The sequence below is a fragment of the Oryza brachyantha genome, chromosome 7 (assembly GCF_000231095.2).
Source record: "Oryza brachyantha chromosome 7, ObraRS2, whole genome shotgun sequence".
In the NCBI taxonomy this organism is placed as follows: domain Eukaryota; kingdom Viridiplantae; phylum Streptophyta; class Magnoliopsida; order Poales; family Poaceae; genus Oryza; species Oryza brachyantha.
Window position 1 is genome coordinate 11944963 of NC_023169.2, and position 19374 is coordinate 11964336.

Sequence of the window (19374 nt, forward strand, 5' to 3'; positions counted from 1 at the left end):
TTCTCTGTGCTTCATGTGTTCACTGGAACTGGGAGATTTTTTTTCCCAGCTGTGATGTGCACGTTTTGTTCGTCAATCTATGAAGTGAATTTGAAGAAATTTTGTTGACGGTTTGACACTCTCTTCATACGCGCGTGCACACCTACGAGTATTAGGTTTCTGTTCTTTTCGTGAAAGGGTATATAACCTAGTGGTTACAAGGATCCTAGTAGCACTTAAAGGAACGAATATTTCAGTATTCTAACGGCTTTGTTCTTTCAGTGATAGACGTCGTACCCTGCCGACCTGGCTTCGTATTAGCTCATAGGCATAGGGTTTGCGTGCATGCGTTCTTAAGGGGGAGTGTGCGTATGTTGTGAGCGTTTGTGTTATCATATGTTCTAAAAAAAGTTTCTATTCTTTTCTGATTCTAAATTTTGTATCTTTTTATTTGTAGGTTTTCAAGGTTTTAAATAACATGTTTTGTGCAAATAAAATATTACAAATTTTCAAGTTTTTAAGAGTTCATCGTTTTTACCCTTACATAGCGAATAAAAAATATCAGATCATCAAGTTCAGCTATCTCAACCCAAGCCTTAAAGTTGGTTGGGGGCAACTCACATTAGTTACTTTTTTAAGAAAGAAAAATCACCATCTATTTCCTATTCCTCAAGTGAATGGGTGATCTCGTTGGATCATTATTCATTATAAAATGCTATTTATCACACGGTATGGAAAACATGTCTTCGTACGCATGTTTTCCAAGTCCTGTTAGGAACGCTGGAATTTTGACCGTTTAATTCGTCGTGAGTGGAAAAATTTAGTATGTTCCAAATAGAGCCTCAGAAAATATGTACACTCGCTGATAAAATACGCAAATATACCAGTGTTGAATTGCATAGGATAATTAGAAAAGAGTACAGTAAGTAGGACATTTAAAAATTCCTACACCAGATTTTTGCTTATTGAGAGGAGAAAAGAGACGAGAGAAAAAAATGGCTGTGTGTGAGGAATGGATAATGTATTAATAATTAACGATGTATTATATGAATATGCTAATTACATTAACTATGCATAACGTGTCAATTTTGGAAACTAGCTAATACTTTTAAATTTGCTGTTGCTATTACATCAAATCAGCCCAACGGAATTCAACGCTAGTGCGGTGATTCTAACCGCGAACAGTTAATGAGGCTACTTGACTACTGAAGCTACGACTAAGGACTAACAGCATCTCGAAGAGAAATCAAAATTTAGTCATTTTATTTTAGTTTTGGTAACTTAAATCTAATAGCATTTTCAAGAGGCTATTCATCCGCACTTTCTAAATCTTGGCAAAGGGAGGATGACAAGAGGATCCCACCCACGTAAGACCCATGGATAGCAATTGTGCTAGTAGGGAATAAGTTGCTAGATTTGACCATTGAGTACTCAAATTTAGCCGTTCAAATGACATGGCAAATCAAATAGCCACTCTCTTGGAGGGCATTTTTTGTGCAAAATTACCGAATTAAATATGACAAGTGATATGATCATTCTCTTGAAGATGCTCTAAGTAATACTATACTCTTATTAAATTTGTTGTTGCTATTACATCAAACCAGACCAACATATTACTGTATGTGGTGTAATCTGGCTACGGTCAACGATGTTAATGATGAAGCAACTCTCTCCGGGCTTCATTGAAACTTGGCACAAAGCAAGCAGTCAAATCGTTTTGGCACGAAAGATACTTTAGCACACAGTTACGTTTACTCAAACTTGGTTGTGTCATGTACGTACTTGTTCCTGGCTTTCCTAGAGCAAGTTTGATAGTATAGCCGGGTGGTGGTTGCAAATTGTCAGTAGTAAGCTTAACGGTTAATTCATATAATAAATAATTAGCTATATACTACTCTTCTAAAATAAATCAATATTTCACCTTTTATCTATAATATTTGACTTTTCATCTTATTTGAAAAATACGATTAATATTTTATTTTTATTAGATGATAAATCGTGAATACTAAATAGTACTTTACGTGTGACTAATTTTTTTATAATTTCTTGAAATTTTTTCAAATAAAACGAATAGTCAAATGCTAGATACAGAAACCAAAGAATTGGTTTTTTGTGGGACAGAGGGAGTACACAATTAATATCCGGTCTCATCTATCATACACACAAGTGTCTTAAAGTCTGTGCTGCAGCTGGCTATAAAATCAGTAGCCCGATGCCATTCTCTCCTCATTTATCTACTCGAGATGTGTTTAAAACTGGCTTATAGTCTACTGTTGTATCTACTCTTATACGAGAAACTCAACGTCACATCAACTAAAGCAGAAGTATTGATCATAATTAATCTTGACATTTTTGGGTTAAAATAACCCAAAAATATATGGATAAGCTAAATCACGTAATGTACGTGTTTTAGTAGAGCGCACGTTTCATAAGTGTGTCCTCGTGGTTATTTTGTTCACCGTGTGTTCCTCCCACATACGTGGTTTTCTATTCTCTTAGTAAATAAATTACTCAGTAATATTAGTAAATAAATAACTCACAAAATATTGATGTGACATAAAATTTACTGTACCCCTAATTCTGTACTTTTAGTACACAAATTATTCTAGATCAATTTATAATGTGGGAAAGTCGAGAGGTGTGTTTTAGCTATGGTACAACCTGGGTGATATTTTCTATATATTTATATATGGTAAATCTATTCTATATCTCCTATACAATTACTAATCTACATCCACCTTTCCTTTCGGTCAGACCTTGGTCAAAGTCGTCCCAAGCCTCCCACACTGCACACATCTTCTCAGCTCAATACAAATGCAAGCGCCCATAACATGCACACACTAACCCTTGTTATGATTGCATATCCATTCAAATCCAAGTACATTCGAAAACTGGATAGCATATCTTGAGATGAACAAAGTCAGCATGCAACGACTGCACATACACTCTACTTTAGGAGCACATTGCCGCTATTTCTTATGATTTATGATAAGTCACCATGGATACCTCATTATCAATAGGTACATCATTTACAACGCAAAGAATAACAACGTGTATTTTCGTTTGTACTTATATTTATAAGCTAAAATATGAATTTTTTATCTTAAATTTGAGCTGATTTCGAGATTTTTCGTAATAGTTTATTTTTCGGCCTTAACTTTTAGATCTTGACGTTACAAAAGTTCACTTACAAATTATTTTTTATTTGTAAATATGACATTTGACTTTTTCGTTGAAAAACCGTAACCATATATGCAACCACATATGTTGATCTTCTGTGCTAAATGCTTGAATAATTTAACGAAAATAATTGTGCGAGGTTACAAATAAATAGATTAACAATTACGAAGTTCGAATATGGACCTAAAACAGTATAATAAGAAATGCATATATATATATATATATTTATATTATTAAAATATCACATTGTTTAAGAGCTCAGCAAGCATCCTCATTCGGTCCATTTATCCGTACAAAATAATGTAGGGCCTTACTCTTAATTATTTTCTTTATTAAATAAATTTCAATTGAACTACCTTTTTATTACCAACATTTTGTTTTGGGTCAACCTTATCAATGTTTTCAGTTTAGACCAGGTAAATTTACCGTCATGACACTTTGGAGACCTTTTAATGAATGTTTGCGCTTTAGATCGAATAAATTTACTGTTTTGTCACTTTGAACCATCCTTAGCTCTTTTGTCCATCTACACCTAACATTTCGTATATCAAAGAAATAATCTGGAGTTCATTGATAAGTAGAATACATATGTAGGATCCTTTAGAGCAAGTATAATAGTAGGCTACAAGCTGACTAAATGCTTATGTGAAGCAGAGAGAGGAGGAGAGAAAGAAGTAGTGGGATGTAATCTTATAGTCAGCTTGAACATAAAAACCAAAAAATTATGTGATAGAGATATGTGGGTCCTACATTAATAATAAAGAGCTAACTACTATATGAGTGGACTAAGAGAAGGCTCCAAAGAGTTTTATAGCCAGCTTGTTGGCTATATTATTAGTGTTGCTCTTATATGCTTCAAAGGGAGCTAGGATGATCTAAAAGTGCAATAAAGATAAAATTACTCGATCTAAAATAAAAAACATTAGTTAAAGGGTAGTTCGAAATGAAATATCGATAATAAAAGATGACCCAGAGTGAATTGGGTCTTTTTGTTACATCGCCTTAAAATACTAAACTTATAGCCTCAAAATACTAAACTTATAGTAAATTTGACATGTTCGGAAGCCGGAACAATAAACCTAAACACAATCTGATTGTATTAGGTTATATCAAATCTATTACTATATTTTATATTATAAAATGAAAGTAGCACAAGAGATTTTAGATATAATTTATAATTTAGAGTATAACGATAACCCATAATATATGCCAACGAACAGATTAACAACATTCAGCCCAACACACACAAAAGATATATTACTATCCGAAGGAAACGAGACAAAACTATTTGGTGTAAAGTAAAGCGTGTGCCCGTAGCAGAGCATGTGGGAAACGGAGGAAAAAAAATTGGGACCCCGGCAAAGACGGGAATGGATTTATATCGAATATAAAAAAGGGCCAGAAATTGTCGTGCTGTCAGGAAAGATCGAAAGCAAGATGGCGAAAAAAATAACAAGAGAGAGAGAGAGTGTGTGTGAAAGCGACGCTGCCCCGCCGCCTGTGTAGACCGCGCCCATGGACCAAAACCGCAGTAAGCAAACCCTGTTCCGATTCAGATCACATGCATCATGGCGATGGCAGTCAAGAGACTCGCCGAGATGCAGATTTGGTTCTTCTCTCTATGGGTCGGCCTGTGGCATGGGGAAAATTATGGTTTGGTTGGTATTGTAAATTTGTTTATATTTTGTGGAGGTTGTTAGTAAATTGTGTGTTTTTTTAGATTTTGTAGTTTATAAACTGTTTTAATTTACTCTCGATATTTTTAATTGGATGGTATCGGACTAAATAAATTGAGAAAATTGCTATACATATCCATGACGTCGGTCTAGGATTAAAGTCGTATTGCTGCCTCACGCCATTACGTATGGTGCTATTTTGCTGTTATAGTCGATGCTATTCGAACAATGAGTCGAACATATAGAAACATTCGTAAAATGATGTATATATTTACACATGCGTACACATCCATTGAATATATGTTATTGTTTGTGTGTTAATCTGTTTTCCATAACATGACATGTTACGAAATAATTACAAGTCTAGGTATAGTGATATCATATTTCTCATGGCTTATACATTACTTCCCCATACCAGACTACAATGAAAGATACTTTTTATAATCTATGCTATTTTATTGAAGCGCTAGCTTTTAGTTTTCTGCGATCAGTTTGTCGAACCTGTTTTGAATTGTGTCAAACCAATGGCCTAATATAAAAAAAATTCAAATCCTCGGTATAAAACAGGCAAAAAAACATACATCCTTTTCAATCAATCTTTCAACGTCACCCACATTTCAGGTGCTTAACAAAAACATATATTCTACCGTATACATTAGCCACAAGTAAGTAAGTTGGTTCAACACCTCAACTCCATGGCTCAAGAAGAATCCAAACTTTAGTTGCTCTAGATTTTGCCAAGTTGTAGCACCTCAAGCCTAAGCACATGAATTCTATATTTGAAAAGAAAAAAAGAAAGAAAAAAAAAGAAGTCACTGGTCGGAACACCAACATTTTATGAGCTGCAACCACAGATTAGTAGTTTAGTAGCAGTAAAACAAAAGCAAAGCCTCAGCTAAAGAAGAGGCGCGGTGGTGGCAATAATTCGATCCGTGCTCATGGACCGAGTCCACGCACCCATCGTCTTCCCCGCGGAGGAGAGAGAGAGAGCCGCTGCAGCAAAAGTTAGAGTAAGCCGTAGTGGTTGGTGCAGGTCGCTAAGAGAGAGAAGAAAAAGATAGGGATAGCTAGAGAGAGAAGGCTCTGAGCTTGAGAGAGAGAGGAGAGATGGAGAAGGAGAGACGCAAGAGGAGATAGGAATTAAACAAACAAAAGCGGCCGTGGAAAAAGAGGGGAGAGAGGAGGAAGAAGGGGGGAGAGAGAAAGGGGGCAACTTGACCCAGTGGGAGGAGGAGGGCAAGAAGCGGACGGCACCAGCCATGCCGCGGTCGCCGTCGCCTGACAGGCACCACCACCACCACCACCCGGGGCGCCGGAGGGGGGCGGCGGCGGGGCCGCCGACGGCGCAGACGACTTCGCATCAGCGCCGGCGGTCGCCGTCGCCGGCGGGGAGGCGGTCGCTGCGGCCGCGCCGGGCCGCGGCGCCGTCGTCGAGGCCGCTGGTGGACGACTTCTTCCCTTTCCCTTCCTCGCCGTCGTCGTCGCCGTCGAGGCCGCCGCCGCACCAGCAGCAGCAGCCGCAGCAACAGCAGCGGAGGCCGTCGCCGGAGCCGTCGAGCTCCGACTCCGATGGCCACGGCGGCGGCGGGTCCTCGGCCTCCGACCGCCGACGTCGCAAGCTCAAGCTCGTCGTGAAGCTCTCCCAGCTCGCCCCCGACCAGAACCACCGCCGGGGCCCACCTCCCCCCTCGTACTCGGACTCCTCCGGCGGGGAGGAGGAGGCTGGCGACGACGGGAGCGGCGGCGAGGAGCAGGTGAAGCCGCCCAAGAAGCGCCGGATCGAACCGCGCGGCGACAGATCTCGCCATCGGGAGGTGGGAGACGCCACCCAACTGGTCCTCGCCCTTGCCTTAGCTTCACTCGCAAGCTTCCCTCTAACGCGAGATCTGCTCTTCTGTCAGGTTGGTGGGAGGACCGACGCCGCCAGCGCGCCGAGGACGAAGCGGCTTCCTGTGCCAGGTTCGATTTGTTCGTTCTTTTTCCTGATCTCGCCGTGTTTCGATGATTCGATGTCCAGATTATGAATTTATGAGTGTCTTTTCTTGAGGAAAGATTGACCTTTCTTCTGTGCCGATGGGTTTAGGGATGGCGAGGACGACGCCGCTGCCTGACCGCAAGGCGCTGGACATGATTCTCGACAAGCTGCAGAAGTGAGTTTTTTTTTTCTTTCAGCATGTTTTAACACTTCGCGAAATTGGGTTCGGTTCATGAGTTAATGAGCTCGATTTCTTTCGCTGCTGCTTGGTTCTGCAGGAAGGATACGTATGGAGTGTTCGCTGAGCCAGTCGATCCGGAGGAGGTGAGGCCGTTTGTTCGTTCGTCATGTTTGTTGGAGTTGCCAATTTATTGAGGGGAGTTATTGAGTGTTGATGATGCCATCCATGGTTGCTCTCATTGATGCAGTTGCCTGACTACCATGATGTGATTGAACACCCAATGGACTTTGGCACTGTCAGGAGGAAGCTTGCCAGGAATGCATATCGCTCATTCGAGCAATTCGAGGTCATACTTCAGCTTTTTGTTGTCTCTTTAAGTGGAATCTGAGTTGCGATTTTTTGTCATTTCATTAGCTAGTTAAGTAGAATTTGAGTTCTGGTTTTTGTTGTATCTTGAGCTAGTTAAGTAGAGTTTGAGTTGCTAATGGAGCATCATCATTTGCTGGTGTTGCTTTAAAAGATGCTGTAGATGGGAAGAAATGGTGTTTCAGTTCATACTATATTTGTCTATAGGTGAATTTCTCCTATATGTCCATGATAGGAAACAACTGTCGACATGCCTTTATGCTATGTTAGAAAAATTAGATCACAAGGTTTATGGTGCAGCTTGACAAATGCATTGGCATAGCTCAGGTTAACCAACTCATCACACGTTTACAATTACGCCCTCACATATGCAATGTCATAGTATTATATCAAAATCTAATTAATTGCAGGTTTACATCTTTAGATTTCATCGTTTTAGTGGTAATGGACAAGTAACAAACATATATCCTCACTTAACCTTTGCTGTCACAACTTTTCCATTAGGAATCTGTAGTTTTTTTTATAGGTAAATTTATAGTTTTATACAACATTCATGTGCACCACTCTCTTTGTGCTTGCTAGCTTGCTGCTGCTTTTAAATGGCTTTCCTAAGTGATTATACTATTCAAACTTGAGCAAGTCATGACAGCTTTCTTCCTGTAATTTCATTCAACATCGCTTGGTTGTAAGATTGCCTCAATAACCTTGCACTGTGCCGATATTATCGTAGTTAGTGATTCCAAGCCATGTCAGTAAGTGCATGGCCACTGCTGTCTGCTATCTTGAAAGAGTAGGTTATGCTAATTTTATGACACCTAGGCCCTATCGTAGTTTGTGATTCCAAGAGATATTGTAATTAGTGATTTTTGTACTGCTTTGTATAGTGCCAGGATGGCATCACATCGTTTCAGCTAATGAAGAATTCATCATGGAAGCTCAATCAATCTGAGTTAGCTTAGTGAATTTCATTAACATTGAGGAAGGTGGAAGCGTAGCTTGATTGTCACATTCAGACAGACAACCTTGTGTTGAAACTGACCTGGCCTGTTAGCTTGAAATTTTAGAAGGTTTCTTCTGTTAGCTTGAAAAGTCAAGGTACTCTGCATTCTTGAGCTAGAGTCAAGACTTTAGTTTTTTTTGTCATCTAAAAAGGCTGCAGGCTCAAAGCGTTTGTTATTGCTGCCTGTTGTTTACGTGGGCTAATTGAACAAGCACATTTCATCATTGGTGAATTTTTATTTCCTGTAGCAAGAACTATCAAAATGATGAATAAGACATTGCACTCAGAGAACCTAGCAGTTTATATGATATGCTTCTTCAAATTGCAGGATGACGTATTCTTAATTTGCAGTAATGCGATGCAGTACAATGCGCCTGATACAATCTACTTCAGACAGGTGTGTAAACAGTTTTTCTGAAAAAAAAAAACACGTTGTGCTTGTGATACCATGATTTGTCAATTTGCATTGAACATTTCTTCATGCAGGCCCATTCCATACAAGAACTGGCAAGAAAAAAGTTCCAGGAACTGAGAGATGAAGGCATTCCTACAGAAAACCAAATAAAGAGTGAACAGAAAATTAGACCAAACTCTTGCAACAGAGAACCAATTAAGAAGCCTGTTTTGAGGTATTCAGATGATGATCTTGGCTTCATGTCCCATAAAGAGCAAGTTAGTAGACCAAATTCCAAAAATTTAGGGGATGATCTAAAGTTCAAAGATCAAGTTAAGAAACACATTTCAAGGAATTCGGAGGATGTCTTAAGTTCCTCATTCCAGAAAGAGCGAGTTAAGAAATCAAATTTCAGGAATTCAGACGATGATTTAAGTTCCTCCTTCCACAAAGAACAAGTTAAGAGACCCATTTCCAGAAACTCAGGGGATGATCTAAGCTCTTCAGTCCACAAGGAGCAAGCAAGGAAAGTGATATCCAGAAATTCAGAAAATGAGAGAGTGTCATCTTTCCACAAAAAGCATGACAAGAAACCCACTTCCCGGAATTCAAAAGATGAATTACCATCCCAGGAAAAACACATTAGGAAGCCTGTTTGCAGAAACAGCGAAGATGCAGATTTCCTATCAAATAAAGATTCAGTTGAGAACCCTGTTTGCACAAATGGAGAACATGTAGGTGTCTTATCCCCAAAAAGGTTAGTTGAGAAGCCCATTTGCCAAAACAGAGATGACGTGAGTCACTCACAAAAAAAGGAGTTGAATAATAAGCCTATTTGTGGAGATGGACGGGATGATATGGGCTACTCCTGCAACACAGAGACTGTTAAGAAGCCAGTTAGCATGAATAGCCAAGATGCCTTGGGTTCAGATGTCTCTGCTGCAACGGTTGCTTCTGCAGGAGATGGTTCTAATGGTTTAAGTATGTCTCAGGCTAATGCTGCTGAGCCCCTAGGTTGTATGGCGACCAATGGGTTTATGGACAAAGATATCAGTTCTCCACTCGATGAAATAAGATCTGAGAAGACAGATGACATTTCAGGTATCATATACTTGTCCAAAGAGCTGAACCACCTTATTTCCTGAAGTAATCCATTAGTTAAAGTTCTTACTGACATACTATATACTCATTGGATGGTCATCCATTGCTTTTTAGTTTTGAGCATTCTAGAATAAGCTCATAAAATGGACCTCTTTTCCCTTTGTGTGTGTGTGTTATGTTGAATGGATCAGTTAGCAACAGTTGATATGGATAAAGAAAACATTTCAAAAAAAGAAACTAGTCATCAAAAAAATATTTTGTTTATTTTTGTAAATCCATACAGTTAATTTTAATTTCATAAACTGTGTATGCTAGAAAATGCTTAGCGATTACAAAGATGAGTGATTAATTAAAGTTTAACTAGTGAGTTTTTCTGCGGAATTTTGTGCAGGGTAGTTGGGTTGGATTTAATATACAACTCTTGTTTCTATATATGCAATTATATTTTGTATATAATAAATCTTAAAATTTTAATTGTATTTGATATACAACTCCTATTTATTGTTTCTATGTATAGATACAATTGTGTTGTATACATCTATTGTTATCAATCTATACCGTTGTAATTTGGTCCATAGAGTCTAATGGTGTATATTTATTTATTTTCTCTAATTAACATGGTAATTGTTTGGCCTCTAGAACTGATCTAGCTAAACACTCATTTTCAGCTGTCTAATATAGCTTCTTTTCGAGTTGTCTTTATAATCCATTTGAAGAACTGATGTCGCTAAACGCCTATTTTCAGACATGCGTTGAGTAAATTGAATATTGATGCATAACTATATTCTTCTATCCTCCCAACTTTAGTTGTAATGACATCCTTGTTCTTGCCTTAACTTTTCAGCTAGGGAAAGTTCAGTGAAGCCAAGCTACAAGTCAATTGTGGTAGATGAGACTCGACGTAAAACATACGATACATATGAAGAACAGCCTTCATCAGAATCTGACGCAATTTTTGATGTATTCTCTGAGGAGCCAAAAGAGCTCGCTAGTGTATGATAAACTAAAGCCTGACTCATCTATGCTTCTTGGACCAATTTGATTTTCAGGTAGGCTCATACATTTATATGTGATCTGCAGGTTGGACCTCATTCTGATCACTCGTATGCAAGGAGTCTTGCTCGTTTTGCTGGCTCACTTGGTGCTCAAGGTTGGAGACTTGCTTCTGAACGCATTCAACAGGTATTACCCACTGATGTAAAGTTTGGACGTGGTTGGGTTGGAGAATATGAGCCACCGTTACCATCTATTCTGTTTGTGGAGAATCAATCAAGAAGTCTAGTTAGCTCGGAGTCTAATATTCAAAAGAGTGCTTCAATGACTAGGAATAATGAGAGGATGAGACCAACAGGAAGTGTCAATCCAAAGGAGATGAGTTTGAGTCTAAATCAAATAACCACTGGTAATAACATGGTTGGAGTGCCTGGTCCTCTTGAAAGTCCGGAAATTAAGCCAAGATTATTTGGTGTTACGGCTGAGCCCCAACAGAGGAACACTAATGCTTCATCTCTGCATGAGAATCATCGGGTGTCTGGTAGTGTTGCAAAGACCAAAAGAGCTCCCAGTGAACAAACAAGGAAAGGAAGCTCATCCTCCAGTTCCCGCACTCTTCAAAAGCAACCACAGAGGCCTGAATGTTCGAAAGGACCTTCTGGTGTGCTTGATATGCCTCCTTTAAACAAAATGGCTGGTCAGCCTAGGCCCTTCTTCCAACCAGCAGAAGCAGCTGTAACTCAGCAAATGAGAAAAAGTGAGTCATCTAAAAATTCTCATCCACTTGAAATGGCACATCAGAGGCTCGAGTGTGCAAAAGGTGCTACTTCTGGTGTTCAGGATATGCCTACCTTAAACAGTGCTAGTGGGCAGCCTAAACCCTTCTTCCAGTCGCAAGAAGCAGCTGTTCCACAACCCAGAAATGAAAATACATGGGTATACCATGGACGACCTGGTGATGGGAAGTATGGAACGTCAGACAAAAGCAGACCAATGAACAGCATGGCTTTTATCACTAAAAATCAACCAGTAAATGCTGCCAGCTTTGCGATGAATTTGAATGGGCAAAAGAATGTCAATGACAATGTAAAATCAGTGGGCTCAACTGTAATGCCTGGGCAGGTAAATACAGCAAACAGAGGGCCTGATTCTTCCCGAAATATTTTCTCAGCATTTCCAGCAGCAGTCAGGGAGAATCAGAGCATTCCATCGGCTCCAATGGCACAATCTTGGATCTCATTTGGTACTTCGTCAGAGAGCAAACCTACCATTGTTAGTCCTACTTTCCATGACAGCAATTCTGGTTGGAAGATGCCATTTGCAAATGCTCGTCCTGATGAAGCAAAGATAACTGCTGTTCCACAGTTCTTTAGGCAGCAACCCAGTCAGATGGTTAGAGAAAGTTCGGTGCAAAACAAGGGTTTGGTAATATTCCCCCAGTTGGTCCAAACAGATTTCTCAAGATCACAGGGCCAACCACAATGGCAAGGCCTGGTTCCCCATATGCAACAGAAGCCAAACAAGGATATGCTCCGCCCAGATTTAAACATCGGGTTCCCCTCTCCTGGTTCACCACCGGCTCGACAGTCTTCCGGCATCAATTTGGAAGCACAACAACCAGATCTTGCTTTACAGCTGTAAGCTTGGAACGGATGACTACAGATTGGATGTCAGACTCAAACTTTAAGTATTAAAGGCACATCAAAGTTAGGCGCAAAGCGCAAACAGCAGATTGGGACATCCATTAGATGGGTTGACAGCAGATGGAGTGATGACAATTCAAGGTAAACCATCGTACATTGTTTGTGACTCATCCTCCATGCACCAAAGTATTGAGAATATGGATGGATGAACACCTGCTTAGGATGACATCATTATATATGCTTGGGCATTTTGTTCACTACCGGAGTTCAGAATCCAGCATTTGATGAGAATGCTGTGGTAGCATGCTTCTTGGTAGAGCATGCACATGATCCAAAACACTTAGCGCACTTGCCTGACCACACTATAGCTTTCCTCGGTGGAAATTTTTGCACCAGAACTTAGGATATATCGTTCTTTCAGTAGGCTAGACTATGTGGTCGCCCCTATGTAATGCTCCCTTGTCACATTGTATGTTGGTTGTAAATGGTCCAGCATTGAATAGATTGTTAGACTTAGATCTTCTTTTCTGAATGAAATTGCTTCACTCTTTTATATTCGGTGCCGGGAACTGTGCTACATGATCCATTCAGTGCAAATAACATGCTGAATGCGAACTGTAAGTAGTCGTCTCTTGGTGAAAAATTCAGTGTACTTTCATGCTACCTAACAGGGACTTGGGGTGAGTTCATGTGCCATTTCAGCTGAGTGTTTTGGTAGGAACCTGTGAACCGAGTCTTGACAACAAATTGGATTATTTTCACAGCTGCTGTGCCGTGGTATGAATATGCAGGTTGATAAAGTTTCTGGAAAAGATTTATACCTAAATTTCATCTACCTAGATTTGAATTCGGCCATCCTAAAAGAATGTGAAGTGTAATCATATGGGCATTTGATGAAAGAGACGTCCAAGCATGACAAAATAGCACATTTCTGACAATCAGAAGTAACTTTTGTTGTCCTGAGAAAGCTCCAAATCTCATGTTTCTACTCTGAGCTAATAGATGATATCAATGTTCACATGGCACACGCCCACATTCTACACTTTCGCCTTCATGGTGGGCAATTAGAGTATTGCTTTCAGGCTTCTTCAGGCTGAAGAAACTGAGAGTTCACAACTTGGTGCAGTAAATACGGTTTCTCTCATTTGATAGCAGCCAAGGACACGCAGGAACGTCACCATTTCCTGCACATATAAACACAATAAGTTTTTCAGTGTTCGGTGAGATGAGAAAACAAATGCAAAGAGTAGTACGCTAAGCATCTCCTTTTGAGAAGGATAAAATACATATATGTCTGCGTTTTTAGGCTAGATTATTTCTCGGTTTTTGTACGCACGAACCACTACACGGTGTATTTTTTTAAAGAGTTTATATATAAAAGTTTATCATCTCACATTTATACCGTAGATTTTAATTTTGCAGTAGTTAATTTTATTATAGTATTAAATAGCTATTAAAAAATTAGATAATCTTTTATCTTTTCAAAAGAAACACAGTAGTTCATCCATTTTTAAGCCATGGGATACTGCGGATTCTTCACTATATAAATTGCACCGTGATTGAACTATAGCTTACAAATAAGAGGACATTTACCTTTAGATCCTTCAAGGCATTTTGCACACGGGCTTCAGCTGTTGATGCTTCAAAATCAACATAGAAAATGTAATTGAAGTGCCTGCAATTTTAAGAATAATAAACTTTTATGAAACTGAAAGTATCAACATGGGCACTTTTTTGAGAAGATGGAATTTCCTAACATAAAAGTTTCATAGAAACAAGAGAAACTGTAAACATATAGGAGTAGTTTACTCCTGGACATATTCTTCGTGTAACAGGCTTGGGAATGGTACTGTACAGATTGCTGTAGCTCTTCTTTTTTTTTTTTGGAAAGAAATAAGAAGCACATTCTTTTTGTGCAGTGATATGGATGTTAGTCAAACTAAATGGTTAGATAGCATAGTAACAAATAGCAAACAGTACAGTAATCTGATGAACCTCTGTAAACTGCATTGCCTAGATCCAAATGAAACCTTGACATGTCGCAGGATTGCAGCAAATATGTGGCTGTGGTTAATATCAAATCTTTGGCGAATCAGTCAGTTCAGTGGGCACCCAGAAATTATTGAAACAGGAAGGAAAAAAATGCTGTTTGCACATCCACTTTTTTCTTTTTGGCTCCACAAGATTATACACATAAGCATTTGGCATAAAGACAAAACTGTGTTGAGACTTGCGAGTGTAGTAACAGTGTAGCATACTTTTCAGTTCCTTGAGTCCTCATTGGTTTGCGCTTATTTGGTCTGCTCTCAATCTTCAGTTCAACATGATGAAAGTCAAAATAGTGAAAATGTTTGCGAAGAATAAAACCAAAAGAAAAAAGGTTAAAATAAATAAAAATAAGTTAGGATCTCAACTTCTGGAGTACCTTTGCCAAACTTATGTCTCTCATCCAAAATGCACTCAAGGCCTTGAAAAGTATGCCAGAGCCCTCTTCAAGACCAAAAACGATGCTTGTCTGATAAATCAGGACAAATAACTTACAGCATTCGGCATTTGTTTGGAAAATGTACTAATCATGTTACATTGAAAATAATCATACCTTATATTGGCCATATTCCTTGGGGATGTCAGCAGTTTTGGCCAATACCAAGTATCTTGTGAGATTGGGTAAAGCATCCTGCAACATTGTTCAACTATGAGTTTCAGATTTCTAAATGAGATTATGGGCTAAACATTGAACAGGCAAAGCATCAAGTGGAGTATTACATTCCCTGACATTAGTTTATGGCAAAAACAAGAAACAGGATTGTTGGAAAAGCAACGGCATCAATGATGAATATAGGAGATGTTGTGTGACCTGCTGAGTGTTCTAAATAAATAGGAGAAAACAGATACCAGAGCATTGGATGCTCATGATTTGGTCAACAGTTTAGTAAACTGGTATAGTTTTGCATAGTACCATGAAAACAAGAGAAATATAAAATATTTACACTCTCCACAATCATTGCTGCTAAGAGAACAATAAGATATACCAGTGACAAAAAACAAGGATTTATCACAGCCAATTGAACAATAAGAATACATTGATCTGTGGAAATTTCCCATCATCAACAAACCGTGGGATCAAAGGACACCGTATATTCGTGGTTAAATTTTCCTTTTTAACGCCTCATTTATTGACAGTTAGAAATCAAATTTAAAAATATCACCTGAAAATCGCATTCTACTATGTTAAGCCCGTATGATTCTGCCGCTTGAGCACTGCCTATAACTCCAGCGTCTCCTAAATTTTGCATGGATATAATCTGCAAATTAGTATTGAAATCCACATCAGGCTTTTTTTCAAGAGATCAGAGGAGCATGTGAAGTTTTTATTAGTTACCTTGGCACCGGCAGCACAGTAATCAACATTTTTCTTTACAACACTTAAACTAGAGAGTGAGTGCTCACACTGAGCAAATTCCTACCATATGAAACACGTGCAGATGATTAGGAAACTGTGACACAATCCATTCCTAAGACTGATAGTTCTCTATTTTTAGTCATTTTTGGAGCCTTTCATTTGTAGAAATGCATTTCATAGTATATGTTTTGCCAGGCAAAGTTCATTTGCAAGATAATTGTAAAATTGTTGCACAAGGTCATGGATCAAGAGTGGGAACTCCTAGACATGCGGCTTTATCAGAAACAAAAACTGCTAATTACTCCCTCCATTTCATATTATAAGTTACTTTGGGTTTATGGAAAGTCATCTCTCTTCAAGTTTGATCAAGTTTTATGGAAAACTATACATGACATTTATAATACCAAATTTATTTATTCCTCCACCATTGAATATATTTTTATAGTATGTTTATTTTGCGTTTGAAATGTTTCTATATTTTTTTTATAAACTTAGTTAAACTTAAAGAGTTTTGACTTATGACAAATCCAAAGTGATTTATAAATTATAATATGAAATGGATAGAGCACATATTTAGCATATCATAACCTCTGGATGGCTGAAAATCGTTCTCAAATCATTCTTCTTCACCCCTGGAAGAGCCCAGAGACACAGCTCTATATCCACTTGAACTTCTTGCACAATATGCAGATTATGACCAAGAAGTAAGTCATAGTTCTGGTGGAAGCTTCCGGCGGATGAATTTTCAATTGGAAGAACAACTATGTCGGCAAGTGAAGACTCAACAGCCTGTCAATAAGAGAGCGAAGTTTAATTAAGAATGAGATATTTGGACAAAATGAGGTTTTAGATTAGAAGAGGATATTTAGAGAAACCCTTTATGGATAACAACCTCAAATGCAGCCACAAACTTTTTGCATGGAACGGCTATACAATCTGGGAAGGCCTTAAGCAGCATTTCCTCAGTGGCCGTACCAGATGAGCCCTACAATCAAGAATGTATGGCACCAAACATATTATACGCTGTTAAATATAATTAAGCATGACTGAATCTTGTACCTGATATGCCACCCGGACATTAGCACTTCCATTATCTAATGATTGATCAGTTGCAGGTGATGGGCCTGCACAAGAGGGCAGAGACTTGTAATGGTGCACCACTTATATACTCCTCTATAGGAATGAGAAAAGTTGCTAAGATAGCCATCATATGTTCTTTTCTGTGGCCACAATATTGATATGTCCAAATAAACTAAGAAAAGTATCTTGAGTGCTAAAGCAATGCTCTGAAAATTAATGTACATCAATAGAGAGTACCTCATCTCACTATGCATTTGGAACATTAATGATGTAAAATTACTTTTGGTCCAAATAGAATACCAAGATCACATAAATGGAAATGACGTATGATATGCTAAAGTTATACACACGAACTGCAAATAAATGGCCCCTAATTTATACAGATATATCTCAGAAATTTGTTAGCATGGAATAAACTACAGTACGTCATAATCAACAAATAGAACAAAAGATAAAATAATCTAAAAGTACAGAATAAAGGAATGCTATTTTCTTTCAAAGGTTCCAATGACCAATTTGATAAGGTAGTGTGTAGCTGGATCAAGTGCTTGGCTTTGGCTGCTCCCAGTGGCTGTGCTACACCTATTGCGCATCTCACAATGGTCGCCACCATCAACCAGTTTATGAGCAGGGTCATCAGAGCAGATAGAGACCTATCAAAGCAATGACAACCATGTACTCTTTGGTATTTCAGAATTTCTCAAATGTACTTGCTATTGTCCCTCTTGTGCCAAATGTAATATTCCGGTTCTGCATTGTCAGGAAATGGTAGAGGATTTTCTTTCCAACCGTTTTAATAGTAATATTTCTATCCAGAATTTCCAAAGAAATTATCATATAGTACCGACAATCTATCATAATATGGTAACATAAAATGGATTGAGCATCTCTCCAATCGTTTTTCATCATACGTTTTGGGATCCGTTAATTTAGTCTTGAAGTACAAACTAGGGGTGAAAATGGTACGAAAATTCCTGACCGTACAATATTGTTTTAGTTAAAATAATATAAAATTTCTGATTGTTTCCATTTATAAAATTATTTTTTTCTAATTTCTCTCAACGTCTTGTTGAAGTCATTAGATATGGAGAATTCCTCACCATACCGAGACCGTTTCCATAAAAAATGATATTAAAACCGATAATATTTCATGTTGTCTTTTATAATATTTTTATCCATAGCAAAGAATGGACATTTTTATAGTATCTGAAAACTGCGCAACATTGTAAAAAAAAGGAACTTTCGTATTCGTATGCACAAACAAACAAAGGTGATTACCTAATTCCTCTATGTTTCTTATGCATAAATCTTTGAAATAAAAAATTGATCAACATTTCATAGTTATACATATTCTTTTTGAGAACGTAATTGGCAAGAGTAGAACAGTCCATACCTCCAACTGTATATTCATTTTTGAAAAAAAAAACGCATCAAACTTGAGAATGAATTAAATTAACCGGCTGGATACCTTCCATTCCATATAGAGATTAAAAACGTATATCGATCTCGGACGAAACTAATCTCCAGGGAATATTTCGACTCGGTTTCTCCGGGCACTGAAGAAACTGTACATACGGAAATGGTGGAATCAATCAAGCTTACCAGTAAGGAAATCAATAGATGCGCACTCCATGAATTGACTCACCCAGATCGAGAGAGAGAGAGAGAGAGGCGCCGCGCGCGCGCGCGCGGCAACGACGTCCGGGGAGGATCCGACCGAGGCCACGCGGCGATACGGTGGCGGCGGCGGCGGAGGAGGAGGGAGAGGGCGACGCGCGCGCGGCGCGGGGCACGGATCACCGGCGGGTAGAGGGCTGCTTCTGCAGATTTTTGATCGTCGGATGCGGGATGGACGGCCGAAAATCCAACGCAGTTTTCCACTTTTTATTTGTATATAATGTCTCTAGCTTCTGGCAGTAATAATCGAGGCAGATCCATCTTACGGGCTTGCTCCGGTTGGACCAAAAATAAAGGAGCAAGTATAAGAAAATGAAGAAAAATTTCCTTTCCTAATAAGTTGTTGAGAGAACAAATGAAATTTCACATCCGTTCTAAGCTCTTGGGAAATTCAGATAGACTGATGCGTGCATGATTTCTATTTCTCAGTTTTTATATATTTATATTGGTTAAAGTTTATCCGCAGCGAATAAGCCTTAAGAGAGAAAAAAAAGATTTAGATAGTTGATGAGCGAATTCAACACATGACTGATTAGGTTGTCACAAACAAATATGTATGTTCGAGCATCTCAAAGAATGACAAACCTACTCTTTTGGTTGATCACTATGAGAGATGTTCATACAAATTCTTCAAAGATCTCAAGCTACACTAGCAAACTAGTGTTCTTGTTGGCTTCTCCTTTCGTCCTCTGCTACAAAGCACCAAGATGGTTTTTTATATCATGC

At 38.7% G+C, this 19374-nt stretch overlaps 2 protein-coding genes across 2 annotated transcripts; one reads left to right on the plus strand and one right to left on the minus strand.

Annotated features, from left to right (window-relative positions):
• Positions 1-5921: 5921 nt before the first annotated feature.
• On the plus strand, positions 5922-13043 carry LOC102701090 (bromodomain-containing protein DDB_G0270170). The gene is made up of 9 exons (XM_040526254.1): positions 5922-6649; positions 6737-6794; positions 6919-6985; positions 7089-7134; positions 7239-7337; positions 8686-8754; positions 8844-9852; positions 10697-10845; positions 10933-13043. The coding sequence occupies exons 1-9, from the start codon at positions 6095-6097 to the stop codon at positions 12484-12486; spliced, it is 3606 nt and encodes a 1201-aa protein (XP_040382188.1). The 5' UTR covers positions 5922-6094; the 3' UTR covers positions 12487-13043.
• Positions 13044-13224: 181 nt separating this feature from the next.
• LOC102710319 (arogenate dehydratase/prephenate dehydratase 2, chloroplastic-like) lies at positions 13225-18619 on the minus strand. Its single transcript, XM_015839652.1, has 11 exons — positions 18574-18619; positions 16951-17015; positions 16784-16876; positions 16480-16680; positions 15871-15951; positions 15698-15793; positions 15088-15165; positions 14914-15003; positions 14747-14799; positions 14082-14163; positions 13225-13672 (listed from the first exon to the last, which is right to left on the minus strand). The coding sequence occupies exons 1-11, from the start codon at positions 18602-18604 to the stop codon at positions 13577-13579; spliced, it is 966 nt and encodes a 321-aa protein (XP_015695138.1). The 5' UTR covers positions 18605-18619; the 3' UTR covers positions 13225-13576.
• Positions 18620-19374: the final 755 nt, after the last annotated feature.

Excerpts from the sequence above, each read along its gene's own strand:
- LOC102701090 (XM_040526254.1), top strand. The coding sequence starts at position 6,095 with ATGCCGCGGTCGCCGTCGCCTGACAGGCACCACCACCACCACCACCCG. Across the intron at positions 6,986-7,088 it reads ATTCTCGACAAGCTGCAGAA|GAAGGATACGTATGGAGTGT; the intron begins GTGAGTTTTTTT and ends TTGGTTCTGCAG. Across the intron at positions 7,135-7,238 it reads AGCCAGTCGATCCGGAGGAG|TTGCCTGACTACCATGATGT; the intron begins GTGAGGCCGTTT and ends TCATTGATGCAG.
- LOC102710319 (XM_015839652.1), bottom strand. The coding sequence starts at position 18,604 with ATGGAGTGCGCATCTATTGATTTCCTTACTG. Across the intron at positions 15,794-15,870 it reads ACTGTGCTGCCGGTGCCAAG|ATTATATCCATGCAAAATTT; the intron begins GTAACTAATAAA and ends ACTAATTTGCAG. Across the intron at positions 15,166-15,697 it reads TAGTAGAATGCGATTTTCAG|GATGCTTTACCCAATCTCAC; the intron begins GTGATATTTTTA and ends ACAATGTTGCAG.